The sequence below is a fragment of the Protopterus annectens genome, chromosome 5.part0, assembly GCF_019279795.1.
Source record: "Protopterus annectens isolate FY-2018-M chromosome 5.part0, PAN1.0, whole genome shotgun sequence".
Lineage (NCBI taxonomy): Eukaryota > Metazoa > Chordata > Ceratodontiformes > Protopteridae > Protopterus > Protopterus annectens.
The window spans coordinates 1,479,544,433-1,479,565,525 of NC_056735.1; the positions used below are offsets into that span (position 1 = coordinate 1,479,544,433).

Below are 21,093 nucleotides of genomic sequence, written 5' to 3' on the forward strand. Positions count from 1 at the left end.
GGTTGGGGCCTGTCTTCCCCTTCTTTCTGGCCTGATGCAACCCATTGTCGAGGCCTATAGGGACCTTGTGTTTGACCTCTACCTCTTGGACATCTGTATCTTCCCCCTTTGAGGTCTGTCTAATTGGAAAGGACCAATTCTTAGTTGGCCAGTTTCTGCTAAATCTAGGAGGCTGAACCTGTAAGAAATCCTTCACCGTTTGCATAGATTTTGCCTTATCCTCCATTTTCTTTAATACCTCTTCGTCCTTAACTCCAAAAAACACATCCTGCTGCAAAGGTGCATCCAATAATTTTGCTTTAACATCTGGCCTAGAAGAGGATTAGTCAGTTTTAGGCCTTGGATGCCTATTCTTGTCTTTGCGCTTTTTGTGTACTCCGGTCGTTGGAAGTTCAGACGGCATGGTATAATTGAATTTTCTACCAAAATAATGTCGGGCAAAATCAAACAGACGTTTAATAGTGCGCTTGTTAAACCTAGCACAAAACCGACAACCAGTGACGTGGTCTGGGCCTAGGCATGGGATACAATAGGAATGGAAATCCTTATGAGTTATTTGCTTCCCACAAGAAATACAGTTAACTTCTACTGACATCGGTCTGAGGCAAGAAAAAGTTTCCCCAACGGGGTACTTGGCTTTGTAGAAGACTTCCGTTCTGGATTCGGAATGAAAATCTCAGGAGACGGCCAATCGGCACTTGCGAACTGCTTTTGCTTCAGGCACCGCGCGGCAAGAAAGACTGAAGAAAATGGCGTCGGCTGCATCTTATATACCCCTGTCGCACTAACGTCAGGGAGGAGGCGACAGCAACCGACGCCGGACCAAGACTTTGGAACTCATGCCGACTGGGGAACTGCCTGACGGCAGGATAACCCAAGTGTAATGACTGCAGCAGTGTAACACAATGAACATCAAGGGGCTGACTACATATAAAATTGGGGTGCATGACACTACTGAAGTTGACTTGCACACTTCTGAAGTCCTAATTAAATCCAACAAGGAATCTGATAGATTCCATTGTCCTTGGACCACCACAAAGCACACAACATAGAAAGATTTGCAGCTGCCATGCATCTTAGCTTTCAGACGAACAGGAATAATATTTTTAGGATATCGAAGGTGGAATGTTCAGGCAACTTCAAAACACTAATGACTGACAATGCTATCTGACTGCATTGTTCAGTAATTGGCTCAAGGACAGAATAGGCGCAGTAAAGATCTCCCTCACTATGATAAAAAACCCAAATAAATAATACAGGTAAATAGCATAATCATCCATGTAGGAAAAAAACATTGCTTGCTGAAGTGTGTGCGCTGCCACCTAAAACGTGCATTTGATCAACCCTTGTTCAGGACCACACTAGATGGGATGGCTCTGGACTGATGGCAGCTGGTTTCTGTGCAGAAGTGAAGGAAACCCCTCCAACTCTGGCTACCTTGGTGTCAAGGTATGCAACTTCGGAGGTCAAGCAAGGACAGCCAATATCAGTTAAGGCACAGGAAATCTGCAATAAGACTACCCAGAATGTAGCTTAGCAATTAAGCCACTTAGATCCAAGGGTCTTTTGTTTGCTATAGAACTAAAGCATCTGGAATAAAACCTGGACCGTCTCAACTGGTGGGCCATTCTGGATGATTCAGTTTAAGAGAAGATTGAACAAACTTTGCTGCATTCTTAAAAGGTTAGGATATCAAGAGGAAGACAGGGTGGGCAAGGAGAATGCAGGAAGGGAAACTGCCACCTGGAAATAACGCAAGTAAGATACAGGGACAATTAACTGTCTGAGGAATCTGACAAGTCTTCAGGGATGCCTATGGTTCAAATGACACCCCCCCCCAGAAGAAAACTATCACTGCTGAGAGTTCCTACCCAAAATGAGTGCGCATTTTGGGAACTGCCACAGCCTCTCCTGCTTCTGGCTGCTGTTGACCCTATCCGAACTACAGCTGCCTAGGCCCTTACAGAAACCTTGGAGTGTGCCCGACAGTGTATCCCAATGGCTGTTTGTGTCTTACCACTCAGTCTTACTTCTTTAACTTCAGACAGAAAAGGTTGGTGCAGCTGATGGGGCATTCAACAAGGACACCCAAATCTTTTCAACAAAATGTCCAGCGAGGCCAGGGATGACATCCAAAAGCAGTCCTGGTAACTGCTCTTCTCTCTGTTGTCCAGGGCATTACACTCAGGGCACGTTTACACTGTAAACTGCGGCAACAGTTACCACCTGGTACATTAACTTGCTCAATTCTTTGGTTCTCACCCTGAAAACTGCTCCAACACCTTGAGTTCCCATTAGAAGCACAGTTGCAATTTGTGGGGATTAGTAGACAATCAGCTGAGGTCTGTCAGAAGAATTTCCTCTTAAGGGGCATGTAGACTGCTTGCAGAAGGCTCTGGTGGCTAGATCTCAAATTATCAATGTTGGGAGGGGGTAATTGTAGGGTCCCCTTACTTGTTTAAGTACCACAGCCATGATGTGGTGACTATACTGAGCTCTGCTGGTCCCTATGCACTGCTGAAGGTTAAAGGGCACAGATGACTGAAAACACTTCCCTGATGCTTATACAAGTCTGGCTTTGCTTCTATGGGCTCACTTGCCTTGGACCTTAAGGGAACCTGTGTGTTCCACAGGTAAAGCCTGATGCATATGCTGTTAGGGGTCAAGTCCCAGGCAGTGGAACAAAGGGCCTCCCAGTGTTGCAGAGGACCATCTGTCCACCACTTTAATTCCTTCTGAATAGCTAGGATGATGTGCAGCACTCTGTCTAGGGGGTGCTTGTGTTGCACAAGGTTCCTTTATTACCACACATGTAAATGTGCGTGAGAACCATAACTGAAGCAGACATGAATGCCAGACCTTAGGATCTTCCCTGGCCTGTTTTTGCTCATCTCTCCCACACCATTGAGCTCAATTTGGCCATTTATTCCCCTGGAGTGAGTACCCTTAGTCCACTTGCTTCAGTAACAAATATCTTCCAAAAAAATACCATGCTCTCTGTGATGCCCAGCACTTCTTCCATAAGCATCTTCCTGATTGATGTAGACTGGTATAACTTGTGAAAACTAAAGGAAATACTTAACCTGGTTAGAAAAAAGGCAGCCGACTGGCTTAATGGAAGCAGGGGCCCAGCAGTCAGGAGGGCAACAAAAACACAAGGACAAGTGTTGGGAAGGAGAGAGGGCCGAATACTGCAACAGTGAACAGGACATCTGTTATGGTAAGATTTTACACAATTTTACTATGTCCTTCCATATCACTGTTGCAATATTTTTTTAGATAAAGAGCTTAGGAAGACACAGAAGAGCCCTCTGCAAACCCATACAGAACAGCTGTGTCAAAACCTGCCCTGGAAATAACATTCAATCTATAAATGTTTAGTGAAAGTATGAAAAAGCGAGCAAGTAGCAGCCTCAAAGATGAAATTGGTGTCTAAACCCTTAAGAAAAGGCACCACTCTAGTAGAAATGTGCCTTTACAGATTAAGGCAGACCATTTGTCATGAAAAGAACCAAAAGAAATGGTCTTAGAAATCCAGGAGGAGATTTACTTAACAGTCAAACCAAAACTCCTAAGATGAAAACAGTAAGTTGCTCAGATTTGCAAATTGCTTTGGTTTTACCCAAATATCAGAGCTAAATCCTCTCACCTCCAGACTGTGGAGGAGTGAATACAGTAATTAAGGGACAACTCATTAACCACCGAGGGCATAAAGCTATTAGTTTGAAGAGACACTGTCTATGTAAAAATCTAAAAAGAATAACCAAGAAAGCCTGAAGTTTAGTTACTCTAAGTTGAATTAAGAGCTAGTAGAAAAATCTTTCTTCCAAGTGTACTGTTGCAAGAAAAGCTGAATTAGCAGGCTCAAAACGTGCCAAAGTCAATTTTTCAAGTACAAAATTAAGGTCCCAAGAAGGCAGAATAGGCTTATGCAGGATGCCTTTACGAAATTGCTTGACCTTAGAGGCCAAAGGAGGATTTAAGGGCAGACCAGAAGAAACTGCTGAAAGGTGATCAACTGAATATGCAAACCCAGCATACAGCAGATAACATTACTGAGAACCAGAGAACCCCCAACCAATTGGTGGCCCTAATGGTGAGAGGCATCAAAAGGTGGAACCAATGCTGTCTAGGCCAAAAGGTCCTGTCTGATTATGTGCAAAACTCAAGGCAACAAAGGGGGGCATAAAGAAACGTTCATTTTCAAGGAAAAGACGAGGAGTCCACTTTCCAAGTCACAGGAGTTGGAACTTTAACAGAACAGAGGAGGCTGTCTGTTCAGAGGTGAGGCAAAGTCCATCGGAAGAGTATTCCTTGTGTAGATCTATGTCCAGAAGCACATCTGTGAAGCATTCATTCATAAGTCTGTGTTCCAAACATGCTCAGTGACTGCTACCAGATTGTGCTCTGAAGGAATGTAAACTGCCTGAAGTCTCACTTGATACTTGGTAGACCCCATGTCTGAACAGCTAATCTACATGGTATATGATCCTAAGACTGAGGTCAGGGTGAAAAAAGGAAACAAATCTTGCACAGACAGCACAGCTCATCTTTCATGCTGATATGGCCTGACGTCTGAGAAGGCCAGATGCCCAGAGTGTCACATGGATCCCAACCCCAAGTCTTGAGGCAGTAGTCAGTGCCAGAGAAGGAATCAGGAGATTGAAAGGAAAGCTCTGGATTGAGACTTGAATCCACCACTGAAGCCAGAATTTGAGACCAGGAACAATGGAACAGGGGATTCCAGAGGGTGGCAATGTTGGAGCCCCACGGACACCAACGGAGCCTGGTGAGGGGAAGCATGGGAAGAGTGGAGGCCATAAACTCCAGCACTCCTAGAAATTCCTTGGTCATAAGAGGACAGAGGAAGGAGAGACTGGAAAAACCCTGGTAGCAGGAAGAGAAGAAAATGCAGAAATGGTCTGAAGCCTGCATCCCAGAAAAATGATCTTGGGACAGGATCTGAACAGATTTCTTGATTTATGGTGGATCCCAGACTTTGCAAAAGACAAGTGGTAAAGTGGAGATCCTTCAGACTTCTGGGAGAAAGCCTGCATTAGCAGGTCATCCAAATGAAAGGAAACAGCCATCCCTCGAAGCCTGCAAAAAGCAATTAAAGGAGCAAGACATTTGGCTAATATTTTTGGGGCACTGGATAGATAAAAAAGCCAAGACAGAGAACTGAAAATAAGAATCAAAAACTTCCAGAACAGAGAATGGAGATGTGAAGGTATGCATCCTTGAGGTCCAGAGAAACAGAGGCCTGGGGAAGATGAGGAAAAAGTCTGAAGAGGAAGCATAAAAGAACAGACCTTGAGAAAGGCATTGAGCAGAGAAAGATCCAGAACTGGCCCCCAGGTACACTCCTTTTGAGGAGCCAAAAATAGTCTGGAGTAAAACACCTTTCCCACTTGGGATGTTAAATGGTGCCCTGGTCTAAAAGGGAGTTCAAAACCTTGGGGAAATGAGAAAGCTGTTCCAGATAAGGTTGTGGAATGCTTAAAAAGGCAGGAAGAAATTTCCAAACCATGAAAGTACCCCTGACATGACAGACAGCACCCAGAGGTCCAGGATGATCTGATGCCAGTTTGGAAGAGAGAAAGGTGGAGAAACAGGTGGACCTGGCAGAGAAAAGGCCAAATGGAGATTGACGCCTGCTTTTCAGGACGGGCCTGAAATAGAGTGGATTTATCAGGGGGATACTCCTAGAGCTCTTCTCACCCTTAGAGGTGGACGAGTCTGCCTATGGACAAAGGCAGACAGAAGGGTAATTCCTCTGGAATTTTGGAACAGGAGAGAGAAAAATAGTTCCTGCAAAGCGGTCAGCAGCAGCTGTACCAAAAAGATTTTTTGTTATTCAGAGGGGCATTTAACATTGCCAAGACCACCACCATCAAGGAAACAAAAGCAGCAGCCCTGGAAGAGGCATCAGCTACCATAGCTGCATTTATGAAGTGATGGGCAACCTGGAAACTGGACCCAAGCAGAGAAACAGCTGAAGCCTTCCTATCAAAATCAGGAAGGCCAGAGACCACCAAAGCTACCCGGGGGGGGGGGGGGGGGCAGCCACAACATGCCTGGTCATGTAAATTTGGCAATTACTAGCCCTAAAAGAAAAGGTGGCAGCAGTATACACTTTTTTGCCCAACCTTTCCATAGCTCGATTATTCTTATCCGAAGGAGCTTAGATGGCAAATGCTTAGAACACTTGTTAGAACAAATCACTAAAGGATCAGATGAACGGCACTTATGCAAAAATTTGCTATCCTCAAACACCTTGTAGAACCTGTCAGATTTCTTAGGAACTGGGGTCTAAGAATCAGGAGCCACCGAGGCAGCAGAAAAGGTGTACAAAGTGCTGCCAAAACAGGAAGAACAGCACACTGCTTAGGAGACTCCATTTGCAAAATCTCATACCTTTTTTGAATGTTGGATCTGGCAGCAATCCCATTTGAAGTACTCCGTCACATGAACAATAGTGTCACAAAGGATAACTCTTCCAAGGGGAAGTCTGGGCTCAAAGAATCCTTTTTCTGAATCAGTCTAAACGAGAAGGAATTTAACAGTAAGCTAGGCATTCCACTCCACAGTCCCAAGTCCTCACCTCAGGAATTCAATTCTCTAGGCTTAATAGGAGAAGGCGGCCAAAGCATTGAACAAACCCGAAGTAAAATCCGGCCATTCATGTTGGAGATCTTAATGTGGTAATGTGTTTAGTTTATGCTTTTTCTTGAGCTGGACATCTGCCTGAAGGACTTTGTGGTTCAAACTCTTGACAAGATTCGATAATCACAGGAATCTACTCACTAAAATCTGAGGATTCCTCCTGGGAAGTAATCAGCAGAGGTCCCCCCTCAACATCTGGAACTGATGCTGGAAAAGCCACAGAGGACATGCAAGAATATGGATCTATGCCAACTTCCGACAGGGTTGTGGCAGAGGAATCACAGGCTTTCACTAGCTTTCATAAAGATCTGTGGTAGGCTAGACAGCAACTGGATCAGGCCTAGTCTTTTGGCCTCTGACCCTTGTGATGGGAAGATTTCGCCATAACACCCTGAGCCAAAAGCTTAAGTCAACTGGTTCTCAAGTGTACGGATAAGGAAGACAGCCAATATGTAGGGTCTTGGGAACAAACGCTTGACAGATGGAGTACTGCTTATGGGAAGCACCTACACGAGGAGACACTGATAGTGAGTTTCTTTATGGAAACCTACTTCCCACACTGACATTTTCTCTTCTTGGATGACATTAACACAAGTACACTACAACAATGAAAAGTTAAACAAATCCCCAATGGGACATTTACCTGAAGACAGCCTGGTAACCACCACAACAGAAGCTTGTTCAGACCAAAGTTTGATGATAACCTTCAGAATGGAGGCAAAGTTCAGAGTGTTTGCATCCTTATGTCACCTTTATGCCCTACACAGGGAGCATACATGTGATGTATGGTGCCTATAAGATCTAAATGCTTTGGTATATTGGTCAGATGTTGGGCTGTCCTCGGCAAGATATTCCTTAGGTAAAGAGTACTGCAACAGTGATATGGAAGGACATCTTGCTGACACCACCTAGCTTGGAAGAATCCAGGGCATCTCCATGGAAGGTGGAAAGCTCTTGAACTATCTCTCTGACACAATCGGGTCCTTCGTGCACCTGTCTGCAATTGGAATGAACCACTGGTCTTCAGGATGGTCTTTCTCAGACTGGTGGCGGTCGGGGGAAGGGGTATTGTCCTGAGTGTAGGAAAGCACCCCTTCCTCTGCCTGGAACCCTCCACCCAAACAAAGCTTTTTTTGTAATATTTCCTCCTCTTGCTTAAAATGTTCATCTCTAATATATTGTCTATAAAAGAGCCACTACTTGGGAGAGTTTATGTCTGATTATCATAGTTGCAACATGTCCGATACTTCTTCAGTATCACTACGTCAATTCAGACAGTAGCGCTACATGATGGTACTATCACTCTAAATATACAGGGGAAATATGAACAACTTCACAAGAATATTTAGTGCTATGGAAGATGCCCCACGAGAAACCGGTTGCTGAATGCTACAAGCTAGCAAAGAAGCCAAGACAGCACTGTTTGGTCTCAAAAATACTTTGCTGTTTACATACATACCTTTAGAGCTTATTTATACCTTTCAGTGTTAACAGTACACAAGAGCTTATCTGTACCTTTCAATATTAACTGTACATAAGCCTTCTGTTGTCATCACTTACCTGTTATGTACACCATAATTTTTCTTGTACTCATTTAAATAGTTTTATGATGCAAGTACCTTGACTGGTTTTCCACTTTGGAAAACCCAGAGTCTTGAAAAGGACCATGCAGATCACAGATATGCCCCAGATATACTCACTACCCTACTGGATGTTTCTTGAATAGGGAAGAAATCATCCCACCTTGTAAATGTTCAGAACCCCAAGTCAGGCCAGAACAGTAAACATTCATCTGAAATTGTCCAACAAGAAAGATGCTGCATCAGTGATATACACGTGTGGTGCTTGGGCTTCAGAGAATGTAGGCCTGTCTTCAAAAGACACCCCTTTGGGCTTCCAGAAAAATGTCTACCTAAATTCAAATGTCCCTTCAGGCTAATCAGAAAATGTTGGCAGGCTTCAAAGGAAGCAGCATGGCACCTTAGCATAGTCAAGGTGGTCTCAGTTTTAACAAAGCAGCAGACCACCATTTTATGATTCACTTCTCACGAAAGAGGTCTTCAACCAAAATGGTCAGCCTGTAAAATTAACACTTCTAGCCGTTAAAATGAAATGAGTGTTCTGGCCCATTAAACATTTGAACATACAAGGCACAGCCAGGAAAAAATACGAAATTTGTGCTAGGCAGATTAATCTTGGAGGACTGCCTTAAGTTAAAATACCTTTAAAGTCTGTCAAGAATAAAACTTGAAGGGATGTTCACTAACCAGTAAGATATGCTGGCTGAGACTGCCTCAAAAATCTTACAGGTATTTTTGGCAACAATGAAGTTTAGACAATACAACCTGTTCCACCACCAGGAAATAAATGAGAGGATTTGGGAATATGGAGATCCTCTGATGACTAGGGGAAATCCAGAAGGGTCAGTCAGTCCCACTAATTAACCACCAAGATACAAGACTGCCAGAATGCCATTTACAGACAGGGCATTCAAATGATCAGATTTGCTGGATGAAATGCCCCCCCCCCCCCCTTAAGACAGCAGAAACCCTAGGCTTGAGGCCCCTAACATCTTGACTGGGATATTAGAAATGTAAACAAGCTTACAATCCTTGGAAATACTAAAAGTAGACTGCATACTACACTACCAGTGCACATTAAAGGCAAGGAAATAAAATAAAGGTCTCTAAAGCAGCAGCTTTTACTTTGAAATATTTAAACATGTGATACCTGTACAGAACGGTCTGTAATTCTCTCCGCCAAACTGTGCCATGACTCCAATACCATAAGCAGCTGCTTGCCTGACTTCTGGAGTGTTGTCACAGACAGACTGGAGCATTGGCCGAAGGAAATATTCACCATATTTGAAAGATGATGGACTACAATGCTCTATCACATCATCGAAGATGCACAATCCCCACTGTCTGTCAGACCAGGGTCTCTGCGGGCACTGCAAGAATCAAGGATAAAGAAAGTTTGCCACATATAAATTTAAATTATTCTATAAAAATAAACCAACATGTGATTGTGTCCATCTGAGTGCTGTGACTTGTTCCAGCGGAGTTGTCTAGCCAATGACTTCACCCCATCCTTTTATTCCCCAAGCAACTGAGCCCCTGGTAACGAACTGGCACAAGCAGTACATCTGAAAAACCTACTACCCTCCACTGTAAAGTAACATTTCCTCAAGATCAAAACATGGGTCCATACCCTTCTTTCATACTCACTTTGCCATCCCTTCTGGGTACTGCTATCATAATCGCTCTAAACAAAAAAAACCCTGACGACATGCACATATAACATCCTCCATCTCTAGTTATTGCAGCCCCTCTACAAGCTTAATCATGTTTGCAACTCTCATTCTCAATCTAATTTCCCTTCATATAGTCGCCAAAACAGTACACAACGCCAACATGGCCTAATCAACTGACTGTACAATAGCATTATTTTAGCTTGTCTATAGCATCATATTTATCAGTGTACACTGTCTTAGCATTAGCACCATGAAACAATTCAGCTTAGGGGCAATTACTTCAAATTCTTTCACTACCCTGATTAAGGTTGTAACAAACAGGACTCAAGTGTTTTGTACCCGCTTAACTACACACTAACATTAATCTGTCATCCATCATCCACAAAGTTTGTATGCATCGCAATCTAGTTCCCCTTTCACTAATTTTAACCAGTGCAGAAACCTCATCCCCAGGATATAAAAATCATCGCTCTCACACAGTGCAAAGTCTGGCACAAAAATTAAACAGCATGGTCTCAGTAATGATTCCTGGGGTACTCCATTTAATGACTTCTCATGGTATTGCCCCTTCGCTAACAAATACCCAATTCTGGTTATTTTTCTGTCAAACTCACTCAAGATCTTGCCCTCAAATTTAATTTTTCTGCAAAACTCCTGTAAGGCAGTGTCAAAGGGTTTGTTGGAAATGCATCATATCATAGGATTCCTTTAGTTTATTGGGTAACCCATTAGAGAAATGGATCAAAAAGTACAGTTGTGTACCTACCATAGATGTAGATGTTGAGTGTATTCACTGTTGCAGTCATTACACTTGGGTTATCCTGCTGGCAGGCTACCCGCAGTCGGCCTGAATTCCAAAGTCCTGGTCCGGTGTCGGTTGCTGTCGCCTCTTCCCTGAAGTCAGTGCGCCAGGGGTATAAAGATGCAACCAACGCCATTTTCTTCTGTTTTTCTTGCCCCAGTTGTCAGGTGCTCCCAAAAGGGTAGGCTAAAAACACTGCATACAAAAAACATGCACAAAACAAACATTACCTTCTTCTACAAGCAAATACACCACATAGGTTGTATAGAATAGAGAGGTACAGACAAGTCCCAGCAAAGAAAGGGGGATGGTGGGTGGGTAACCTGGACTGCACCAGTGAATACACTCTAGCATCTACATTTAAGGTAGGTACACAACTGTACTATGTTCGCGTTTCACTGTTGCAGACATTACACTTGGGTTGAATCCCAAAGCAGAGGTTGGGCGGCTGGATTTAAATAGGACTAGGAGTGGCTATGAGGCCTTGCAGAACTGTAGTGGCAAAGCCTGCTCTGGATTTAGAGTAAAGAGGTAAGTGGCAGCGCTTGGTAAAGGTGTGCACTGAACTCCAAGTTGCAGCCTCCAAAATTTTCTTGGTTGGTGGTACTCTGAGAAAGGCTGCTGAAGTGGCTGCTGCCCAGGTAGAATGTGGCCTAATATTCTTAGGGACTGATTTGCCATGCTGTGCATAGCAGAAGCGAATGCAGTCTCCTCTCCATTTTGAAATAGTCTGCTTTGAAATAGCCTTTCCTTGTAATCCTGCAGCATATGCCACAAAAAGTTGCTCAGTCTTTCTGAAAGCCTTAGTTTTGTCCAGGTAGAACCGTAGCTGTCTGTGGATGTCCAAAGAGTGCAGATGTCTTTCCCCTTTATTCTGGGGATTTGGGTAAAATGTTCGCAAATGAATGGTTTGGTTAAGAGCCACACTGGAAACTACCTTTGGCATAAATGTTGGGTTTGTCCTTAGAGAAACCCTGCCCGGATGGAAAATGATAAAAGGTTCCACTGCCATCAATGCCTGTAACTCAGACTCTTCTTGCTGAAGTTATTGCTAAGAGCAGAGCAGTTTTCCATGATAAAAATTTTATGTCAGCTGTATTGGCTGGCTCAAAAGGAGGCAGTGTGAGCTTTTCCAAGACAAAGTTGAGGTCCCATGTAGGTAGCGGAGCTCTCCTTGGGGGTCTTATGTTTTTGGCCCCTCTGAGGTACTGTCTTAGCAATGGATGTGAAAAAATTGCAGGTTCCGTATTGTAATGAGCTGAAATGGCAGAGGCATGGATCTTGATGAAAAGGATAGGCCTTTGTCTAACATCTCAGTTAGGTATTGTAAACTCTGAGGAATATTTGGAACAAGCGGTTCAAGTCCTTGTGCCTGGTTCCAAGCACAGAATCTCTTCCATTTTTCTGCATAAGATTTTCTTGTGCTGGGCCTTCTGGCTTCCAAAATGACATCCATAACTGCTTTAGAGAGAGGTGTATTCTGACTGGTTATATTATTCGCCATGCAGCCAGATTTAAGGTTTTGAGTTGGCTGTGCAGAATCGGATTGTTTTGTTGGGTCAGAAGATGCGGAATTTGAGGTAAAGTCCAGGCTGGACCCTGAGAAATTCTTTAGGATTGGGTACCAGTACTTGCGTGGCCAGTCTGAGGCAATCAGAATCATTTTTGGTTTCTCATCTGACCTTTAGGAGTACCTTGGGGAGGAGATGCAGTGGAGGAAAGGCATAAACTGTCAGGGATTTCCAGCTGAATGATACAGCATCCACCTTCCATGCTTGAGTGTGATAAGTCCTTGCGCAGAATCTCTGTAGTTGGCAGTTGTGAGGGGAGGCAAATAGATCTATGTCTGGGCATCCCCATTTCCTTATGCTGGAGATTTGTGGATCTAGTTTCCACTCGTGAGAGTCCATGAGGTTTCTGCTTAGTTCATCTGCCAGAGTATTTTTCCTTCCTGACAGGAATTCTGCCTGTAGATGTACTTGGTAGGGCAATGCTACGTTCCACAAGGTCATGGCTTGCTTGCAGAGGGGGTAGGAATGTGTGCCCCCTTGCTTATGTACCACATGACTGTAGTGTTGTCCGTCTTTAGTAAACGTTGTCCTGGCTGAAGTAGATCCTTGAAGGCTGTCAGGGCATTCTGTACAGCTAGCATCTCTTTTTGATTGATATGAAGATGCATTTGGTCTGCGGGCCACGTGCCCTGAATACATTTTCCCCGCCATGTGTGCCCCCTCAGGCATAATCCGAAGCATCTGTTAGTGTCTGCCTGGCTGTGGGTAAAGTGAAAGCTTGTCCCTTGTTGTGGTGACAGGCCAGTGCCCACCATCGAAACTCTTGTTGCAGGGCAGGGAATGAGTGATTGTCTCCAGGCTGTGGCAATGTTGAGCCCTTTTAGATACCATTGTAGTTTCCTCATATGCAGTCTTGCATATGGAATTAGCAGAATGCAGGATGCCATGAAGCCCAAAGCCTGCAGAATTTTTCTTGCAGGTAGCTGGGTCTTTGTTGCCATCATTTGGAAGTGAGTAAGCTGCCTTTGTCTGGCGTGAGAAGCCATCTGGGCAGTTGTATTTAAGCTTGCACCCAGGAATATAATCTCTTGAGAGGGCACTAGATTTGATTTCTTTTCGTTTACTGTGTACCCTAGGCAAATTAGTAATCTTTTTACAAATGCCAGATGCTGTAGTAGAATGTCCTTGCTCTCTGCTTGAATTAGGCAGTCGTCCAAGTAGGAATATATCTGAAATCCTTTTTGTCTGCAAAACGCAATTACTGGTGCCAGGCATTTTGTGAAGACCCTGGGCGCAGTAGATAAGCCAAAGGGCAGTGCAGAGAATTGGTAATGCATTGAGCCAGCTATGAATCTGAGGTATCTTCTGCAAGATTGTCTGATTGGGACATGCAGGTATGCCTCTGAGGTCCAAAGTAATGAGCCAAGCCTTCTTACCCAGCATGGGTAGAAGTTGCTGCAGTGTCAACATTTTGAATTTTGGAACGTACAGGAAAGTATTTAGAGTAGACAGGTCCAGTATTGGTCTCCAGGCTTTGTCCTTTCTGGGTACCAAGAAAAGTCTTGAGTAAAATCCCTGCCACTGCTCTTGCTGTGGTACTTTTTGAATTGCCCTCATGTCCATGAGGGCAGAAAATTGCTTTTGTGCCTCTGCCCATTGATTGTGGCAGGTCTGGCATACCTTTTGCCCTTGGGAGGGTGTGGAAGTGGAACCTGTAGCCCTGAGAAATAATATTTAGTACACATTTGTCCTGGGTGATCATGTGCTAATTTTGTGAGAAAAGTGCTAGTTTTCCCCCTAAGGGTGCTGCCAAAAGGTAAGTGCTTGGCAGTGGAAAGTCTGAGACTGTTTCCTATACGGTTGTGATTTATCTTCCCCGCCTTTGGGGGCTGAAGCACCCCATTGCTTAGGTCTGTATGAGCCCTGGGGCTGAGATCTGCCTCTTGGACGTCTGTACCTGCCTCTCTGTGGCCTGACACTGGAAAGGACCAATTTTTTGAAGGCCAGTTCCTGCTAAATCTGGGTGGCTGAACCCGTAAGAAATCCTTTACTGTCTGAATTGATTTTACTTTATCCTCCACTTTCTTTAACACCTACTCTGCCTCAACACCAAACAAAGTATCATGCTGTAAAGGAGCATCCAATAATTTTGCTTTAACATGATCAGGTAAACTCTGTTCTTTTAACCAAGCATGCCTTCGAATGACCGAACCTGTTAACTGCGGCTCTGCAAGAAGCCTCTCATGAATCAAAACCACATTGCAAAGTATGCTTTCCCACTTGTTCAGCTGCATGCAGTAAAGCCTGCATTTCCTTGTTTTCAGGACATTCAGAGCTTGTCAGCATTTTCTGTTTTAGCAGACATATTAGATAGTGTTGATATTTAAGCATGTGAAATTGGCAGTTTAAAGCCCTTACAGCTAACGTACCAGAGGTGTAAACTTTTCCCCCCATCTGTCCAGTGCTCTAGAATCCCTATCAGAGGGAACAGGGTTTTTTGCAGTGGAAGCCTTGACCCCTTTGGGACCCTGAGAAATTGTTTCTGGATCAGCAGGGTTTTTATAAAGAAATTTATGGGAATCTGGAACCCTGTAGTACCCATCTGGTTTAACTGGTGCAGGGGGTAAGGAAACAGACTAGATTCAGAGAATACATCAACAATGTCTAGCACAGGAGGGATAGCAAGAGGTCTGTACTGAGGCAATAAAAGAAAGTCTGAGCCTTTTCTTGGATTCTGAATAATCCTGGCTCTCCCAATGGAAATGCTCCCTCATGGTATGCAGGGTTTCCCCAAAAGCGTAGTCCTCAGGAGGAGAGGCTGAAGGGATAGATTCTTCAGCATCAGAGTCCTCATAGGGAGGGAGAGAATATCAGTGTTCTGAAGAGGAATCAGAAGAAATAGAAACCTGGTCAGAGGAATCAGTGTCTTGCCTAGGCCTTTTATCAGGAGGGGGATGGGAACCCCTGATCAAAGTAATTAGGTCCTCGGCCATTTTAAGCATCTGTTTCTTAGGCATGGATGACTGTCCAGGAGAGTGTTGTACTTGTTTCTTTGTCTTTAAAGGTGTTTTAGACTTTGCCTTGGCTGCTGATGTGGTCTTGACAGTAAGCTGTGTAGGTCTGAAAACACCCTCAAAAGCTGATGCCTGCTCAGCAGCTCTGGAGCCATCTGAGGGAATAGTTTCCGTAGGCCCAATAACTAGGCCTCTGGATACTCAAGATGTCTCCGCGTGGGAGTCAGAGGCGGCCTGTGGCTCTGAGGTAGCGGGTGTCGGGGGCTCCGAAAGCGCCTCACTGAGAAACGGCGACTGGCCTAGAAGAGGCTTCGTCGGTTTTGGACCTCGGATGCCTGTCCTTTTCTTTGTCTTTGCACTTTTTATGAATTCCAGTCGTTGGTTGTTCCGATGGAATTATGTAGTTAAAGCTTCGGCCAAAATAAATGTAAAGCAAAATCGAACAGACGCTTAATAGTGCGCTGGTTGAATCTAGCACAAAACCGACAATTAGCAATGTCGTGGTAAGGAATACAGTAAGAATGAAAATCCTTATGAGGTATTTGCTTCCCACAAGAAATACAACTGTTAACTTTTACTGACAACGGTCTGGAGCAAGAAAAAGTTTCCCCAACGGGGTACTTAGCTTTACTGAAGACTTCGGATCTGAAACTCAAATTCGAAAATCTCAGGAGTCGGCCGACCGGCACTTGCGAGCTGCTTTTGCTTTGGGCACCGCGCGGCAAGAAGGACTGAAGAAAATGGCATCAGCTGCATCTTATATACCACTGGCACACTGATGTCAGGGAAGAGGCGACAGCAACAGACGCCGGCCCAGGACTTTGGAACTCAGGCCGATGGCGGGTAGCCTGCCAACAGGATAACCCAAGTGTAATGACTGCAACAGTGAAACACGATGAACATCTGATGTTGCATAAAGCCTTGCTGCGACAACTAACAGGATTTGCATTCAGGTACTGTTAGCTCAGTTTTCCCTACAACCTTATTTGGAAAGAGATTGTAACAAACCATTAATTGGTTTATTATATTGGTGAGTGGTAATTAACCAACTCACTCCTAAGCCAGCTACTAACCAAGGTGATCACTGCTGCCAACTACCAGTCTTCTGGTACCAAGTAGTTACACCAAGGAAAAACCATCAAGAATCGCCAAGGGTTCACAGATTATCCATGATAATCTTATCCTAAAAAGTAGGCTCAATCTGGATTACTTCCCATCTGCCTCGAGTTTCCCCTTTTTAAATTCATACTTTTTTGCCACTCGTGTGCTGGAATAACTTTACAAAAGCTATCACACGACTTGAAGTTCCGAAAACAAAGTTACCATGCCAGCTGTGTGACTTTCAGAATAAAGCATTCCTACATCAGGGCAGACCTTGTATTTCTTCAATTACAGCAAACTATTTGTTGATTCTGTATGTAAATTGGGCTGGTGCTCTTTAACCCCCCCCCCTTTCAAGACTAGCTGTCAGGTAGGAGGCCTACCCATAAAGAAAAATGTAGCCTGCAGTTATGGACGGTGTTGCGTCTAGCAAGCTGTGTGTGTGGGCGAACAGTACCATTTTCATTCTGTAACGGACACAAAGACCATTTGTTCCTGCGGTGGTGGAACTGAAACTTTAAACTGCCAAAGTGCTCCATTTCCCCAGCGTCACTCTGTCCCTCAAAGAACTCATTCAGTAATTTTACTTGCTCTGTAGCATTTCCCAAATTCTCTCTCGCCTTACAAGAGTTAGTTCCCATTGATTTGCTGTCCTGCGTGCTCCAGAGTAGGATTTCTCCCCCTCAACCTGAATCTCCCTTGCCATCTCCTGCTCCACAGCTACTCCAAGACTGCTGCATAAGCTCCAATGCCTTTTTGCAACATTAGCAGCATTCTTCAGCTTGTCCCTCATTTCTTATCAGAGGAATCATGTCAATGATTGCCAGTCTTACACCTCGTACGTCAGACTAGCTTTTTCCTCACACTCCTCAATCTCCATACAAAAAAATTAAATTTCACACTCCAGTATGCTATTAGATATAAATTAAACCATGCAGGACCATTATTAATGGCAAACAACTGCCTCACTTCATACATCACTCTCCCAATTTCAGACTAGATGCAGCAAGACACTCCACCTCCTGGTAGGAGACCTCAGTCTGATGGAGATTAACCTCTACGAAAAAAATGTACTTTTTCTTATTCCTCCTAAATGTGAGCTGCACTGCTTAAAATTAACTGTAGTATTAACAGTCTTCTTACCCATCTACCAATTTTGAGCAAGTCCATCATTTCTCGTATAGTGGTCTATAGTGTTTTGTACAGCGTAGCTCACTACAGAATACCCTGCGTCTACCTCCAGCTTTAAGGCTAATATTGGCTGTATTATTTTCACTTTTAAGATTAGGCTCTTACACAGAACTGCTTGCTCCAGTTTGAATACAGAAGTGCCACTAAGGTAATGCCTACTCTTGCCTTCTGTTCCTCTAATATAGTGGCCACCGTACCCAAGCCCATGCACAGTGGTGCCCATGTCCAAGTTTCTGATGTGCCTGCAATATACACACCTTCCTGTAATGACAGGAAATACAACAGACTTGTACCTACATTGCTGGCAGCACACATCTTCAACTCCTGTGCATCTCAAATCCAGATGTCTCCACATTCCCATTACACAATAATCCTGTCTGCGATGCCTGCAATAACTACACCTCTGTGTAAAATTACAGCACACAGAAGCCTTTTTTAACTTAGATTTTTATTACTGCATAGTGTCTTACCAACACTCCTCCAGTAGGATGCAGAAAGATAACAGAATTGGATTCCTCCCTTTCGTTGTAACAAAATGGGACACATTGAGACCGTCATGCTATTCTGTTACATTTGGCTGTTCTGTCCTAAGCAGATTTAACAAAAACATTAATTTGATGAATAAAGCTGTTACAGAACACACTTCAAATTAATATAGGTTCAAATATCTTAATGTACGACATAGACATGTTTTCTGCAGCTGTGCATAGATACTTACTATTAAATTAACTATAAGAGGTAGCAGCTGTTCAAACCATGGCAGCACCTTCTCTCCATAGCTACCAAATACAGAGTGCAGAATATCCGATACTTTTGTTAGAATGTACACGTCATTATCATTCTAAAAAACAAAAATAAAAAAAACAATGAAAAATCACCTGCAACTCACTGGCTGACACATTCACTTAACTGACCATACACTTAGGACAGCAACACATTACAAATCTCTTTCCTACCAAAAATTGCTTTGTAAACATTTACTGGTGATGTAGTTACAAAAAAATCTTTACAAGGTAGCATGCCTGCTCAACTGGACTCGCAGGTTTTGCTGAAAATAATCCTAAACAAATGGTTGTCAAAAGTCAGAATAATGCATTCACCATAAACTATAGATGCCTATACTCACCATATCAGCAGATCTGCAGCAAGGCCTTCCAGTGTTGGTAAATTGAGATTTCCCCTTCTGGTATTCATGGACACCTTCACTTTGACTCACTCCCCACATATACCAAGCAAGTACACCCCACACAAAATTATGTACTTGCCCAAATTATGTGAAAAGCCATTCAGACATATGGACAAAGAACACGGAGAGAAGTTCAGTGCGAATGCCTTCTTATATAGTTGAACGAGAATAAGAAGCTCCTCTGCAGTGGATGAACATTAAGAATATCAAGCAAATTTACGCCTCCAGATGAAGCAAAAAAGCAACCAAACATGCAGAGACTCAAAAGGCAAAGTCTGAAAAGAGTGAGTTACCAAAGGAGACCCATCTGATGCAATTACAATCCAAACAGTAACAATGAATAAATTGTGGGGATCACCAAATGGCTGCAAATAAATGCCTGCAATGGAGATTCTTGAAACATGCATTGGAAGCAGATGTAACCCTGGAGTGGCTTTGACAACATTAGCCAGAGTGGTCAGCCACCTGAAAGAATGCAGTTAGCAATCTACTTGACAGACTGCGTTACTACAGAGACCATTCCACTGCGGTCTGAAGGGAGTGAAGTCAGCAAGCAAGGGGAGTAACACTGCTGAAATTGAATTCATCCTCATGTCTTTCATAAGGTGAACCCTATTTTTTTGCTCAACATCTCACCAGAATGACTGACATACCTATACACACATATATATACACACTTTATATATATATATTGTACAGCATACATCATGAACAGAATTGGTTATAAAAAATAAAGATAGCTGGGTACACAAGGCCCAGAACAAAAATGCGCCCAATCCTGGTAGATGGACTACTGCCAGGACTGAAAAAATGAGGGTAGAATCCTCAAGACACAGAAAACATTCCTATAAAGGGACTAGGCCAAGCCCAGGGGGATGGCCCTCCCTGTTGTAGAAGTAGCAGCCCACAAAAATGGACAGGCCAAAAAAACAGCCATAAAGATGATAAAGTGGACTATTGAGAATAAAGAAATTATGCAAGAAGCCCAGAATTTCCAGACAGATGTACAAAAAGACTGAGAAATGAGAGGAAAGAAAAGCACTTCTACAAAAAAACTGTCAGAAGCTTCATATAAAACTATTCATTAATACAACAGACTTATGAAAAACATTGTATAGACCAAGAAACCTTGGGTTGTTTGGAAAAAAACGACAGAGGAAGTGCAGAAACAAAGAACAAAATTTAGAGCATTTTGAAAAGTATAAAAAAATATGGACATGGGAAAAAAAGATCTGATATGGTGCAATATTTATTCAAAGGAGAAAACTAAATTAACCAACAGAAAAAAGGCAGCCTAAGATATTCAAAGAGGAATACAGGCAGGCAAAGGCACAGAGATGTGGAAAACTTCACAATAAAAGACCACTAAGAGGTAATGTAAAACATGAGATTAGTACAGTAAAGCTTATAAAACAGAAGATGAAGTTATAGAATACTTGAAGGATTTACTGCAGAAAGTTACAGGTTACATTACAGCAGGACAAACAAGTCCCCCAAGTAAGGAGAAACAGCAGGAGACATCTGAAGAAATATGGACATGGGAAAGAAATATTTGATATAATGCCGTATTTATGCACAAGAGAAAGCAAAACTTAATACAAAAAGAGTAGCACCAAAGATATTTGAGACATACAAGCAAAGGCATCTGCACATGCAAAATTTTACAATACAAAACAATAAGAACAGAGGAAAATTAGAAAAGATGAGTAAAAGAAAAAGAAATAAAAACTGAAGTTATGGATTACCTGCAGTGAAGGAGCTAGTGTAGAAAATCTAACTCTGATAACATCACAGCAGGATACAGCAACGGATCCCCAAATTACGGAGAAACCAGTGGAGTAGGCAACATCTGATCAGATGCCATATGAAGATACTTTTGGAGACTTCCATAGGAAACCAGTACAAGCTTTCAGCTGGAGTTGCACAGCAAGTGAAGGAACAGGAAACTGTGGCAACTCTTGATATGACTATGTTGTGTTGTGGAGTGATCGGCCAGAGAGTTCCCATATGAAACAGCAACGGATGACAAAGGATGAAATTGGAGAATGTGGCACAGGAAGATGCTCTGGCCCTTTCTATAGAATGCCTGCAGGGAATGAAGAATGTGCCCCAAGTTTAGAAGAAAATGATATAAGAGAAGAGTTGAAAGATTTAATAGAAAAGGACAGACATGCCAATATCAATGAAAGAAACGCTACAAGAGTCAATAAAAAGTTAGCTGTTGGATCAAACAAATGAACACAGTAATTAGGACAGTCCACAGAGATTCATACAATATAACAGAAATAAATAGGATATACTACAGCTAAACAAAGTCATACCACAAAAACACAAGGTAGTAAGGAAAAGGAAGGGGATAAATCGAATGC

At 43.1% G+C, this 21,093-nt stretch overlaps 1 protein-coding gene across 1 annotated transcript in view; it reads right to left on the bottom strand.

The window, feature by feature from the left end:
* The window catches only part of IPO5 (importin 5), a 1,405,185-nt gene that overhangs the window by 165,042 nt on the left and 1,219,050 nt on the right, over nt 1-21,093 (bottom strand). The window contains exons 22-23 of the mRNA XM_044071309.1: nt 18,257-18,379; nt 9,397-9,616 (exon numbers count right to left, since the gene is read on the bottom strand). Of these exons, the coding sequence (XP_043927244.1) occupies nt 9,397-9,616; nt 18,257-18,379 (343 nt within the window). The remainder of the gene's footprint in view (nt 1-9,396; nt 9,617-18,256; nt 18,380-21,093) is intronic.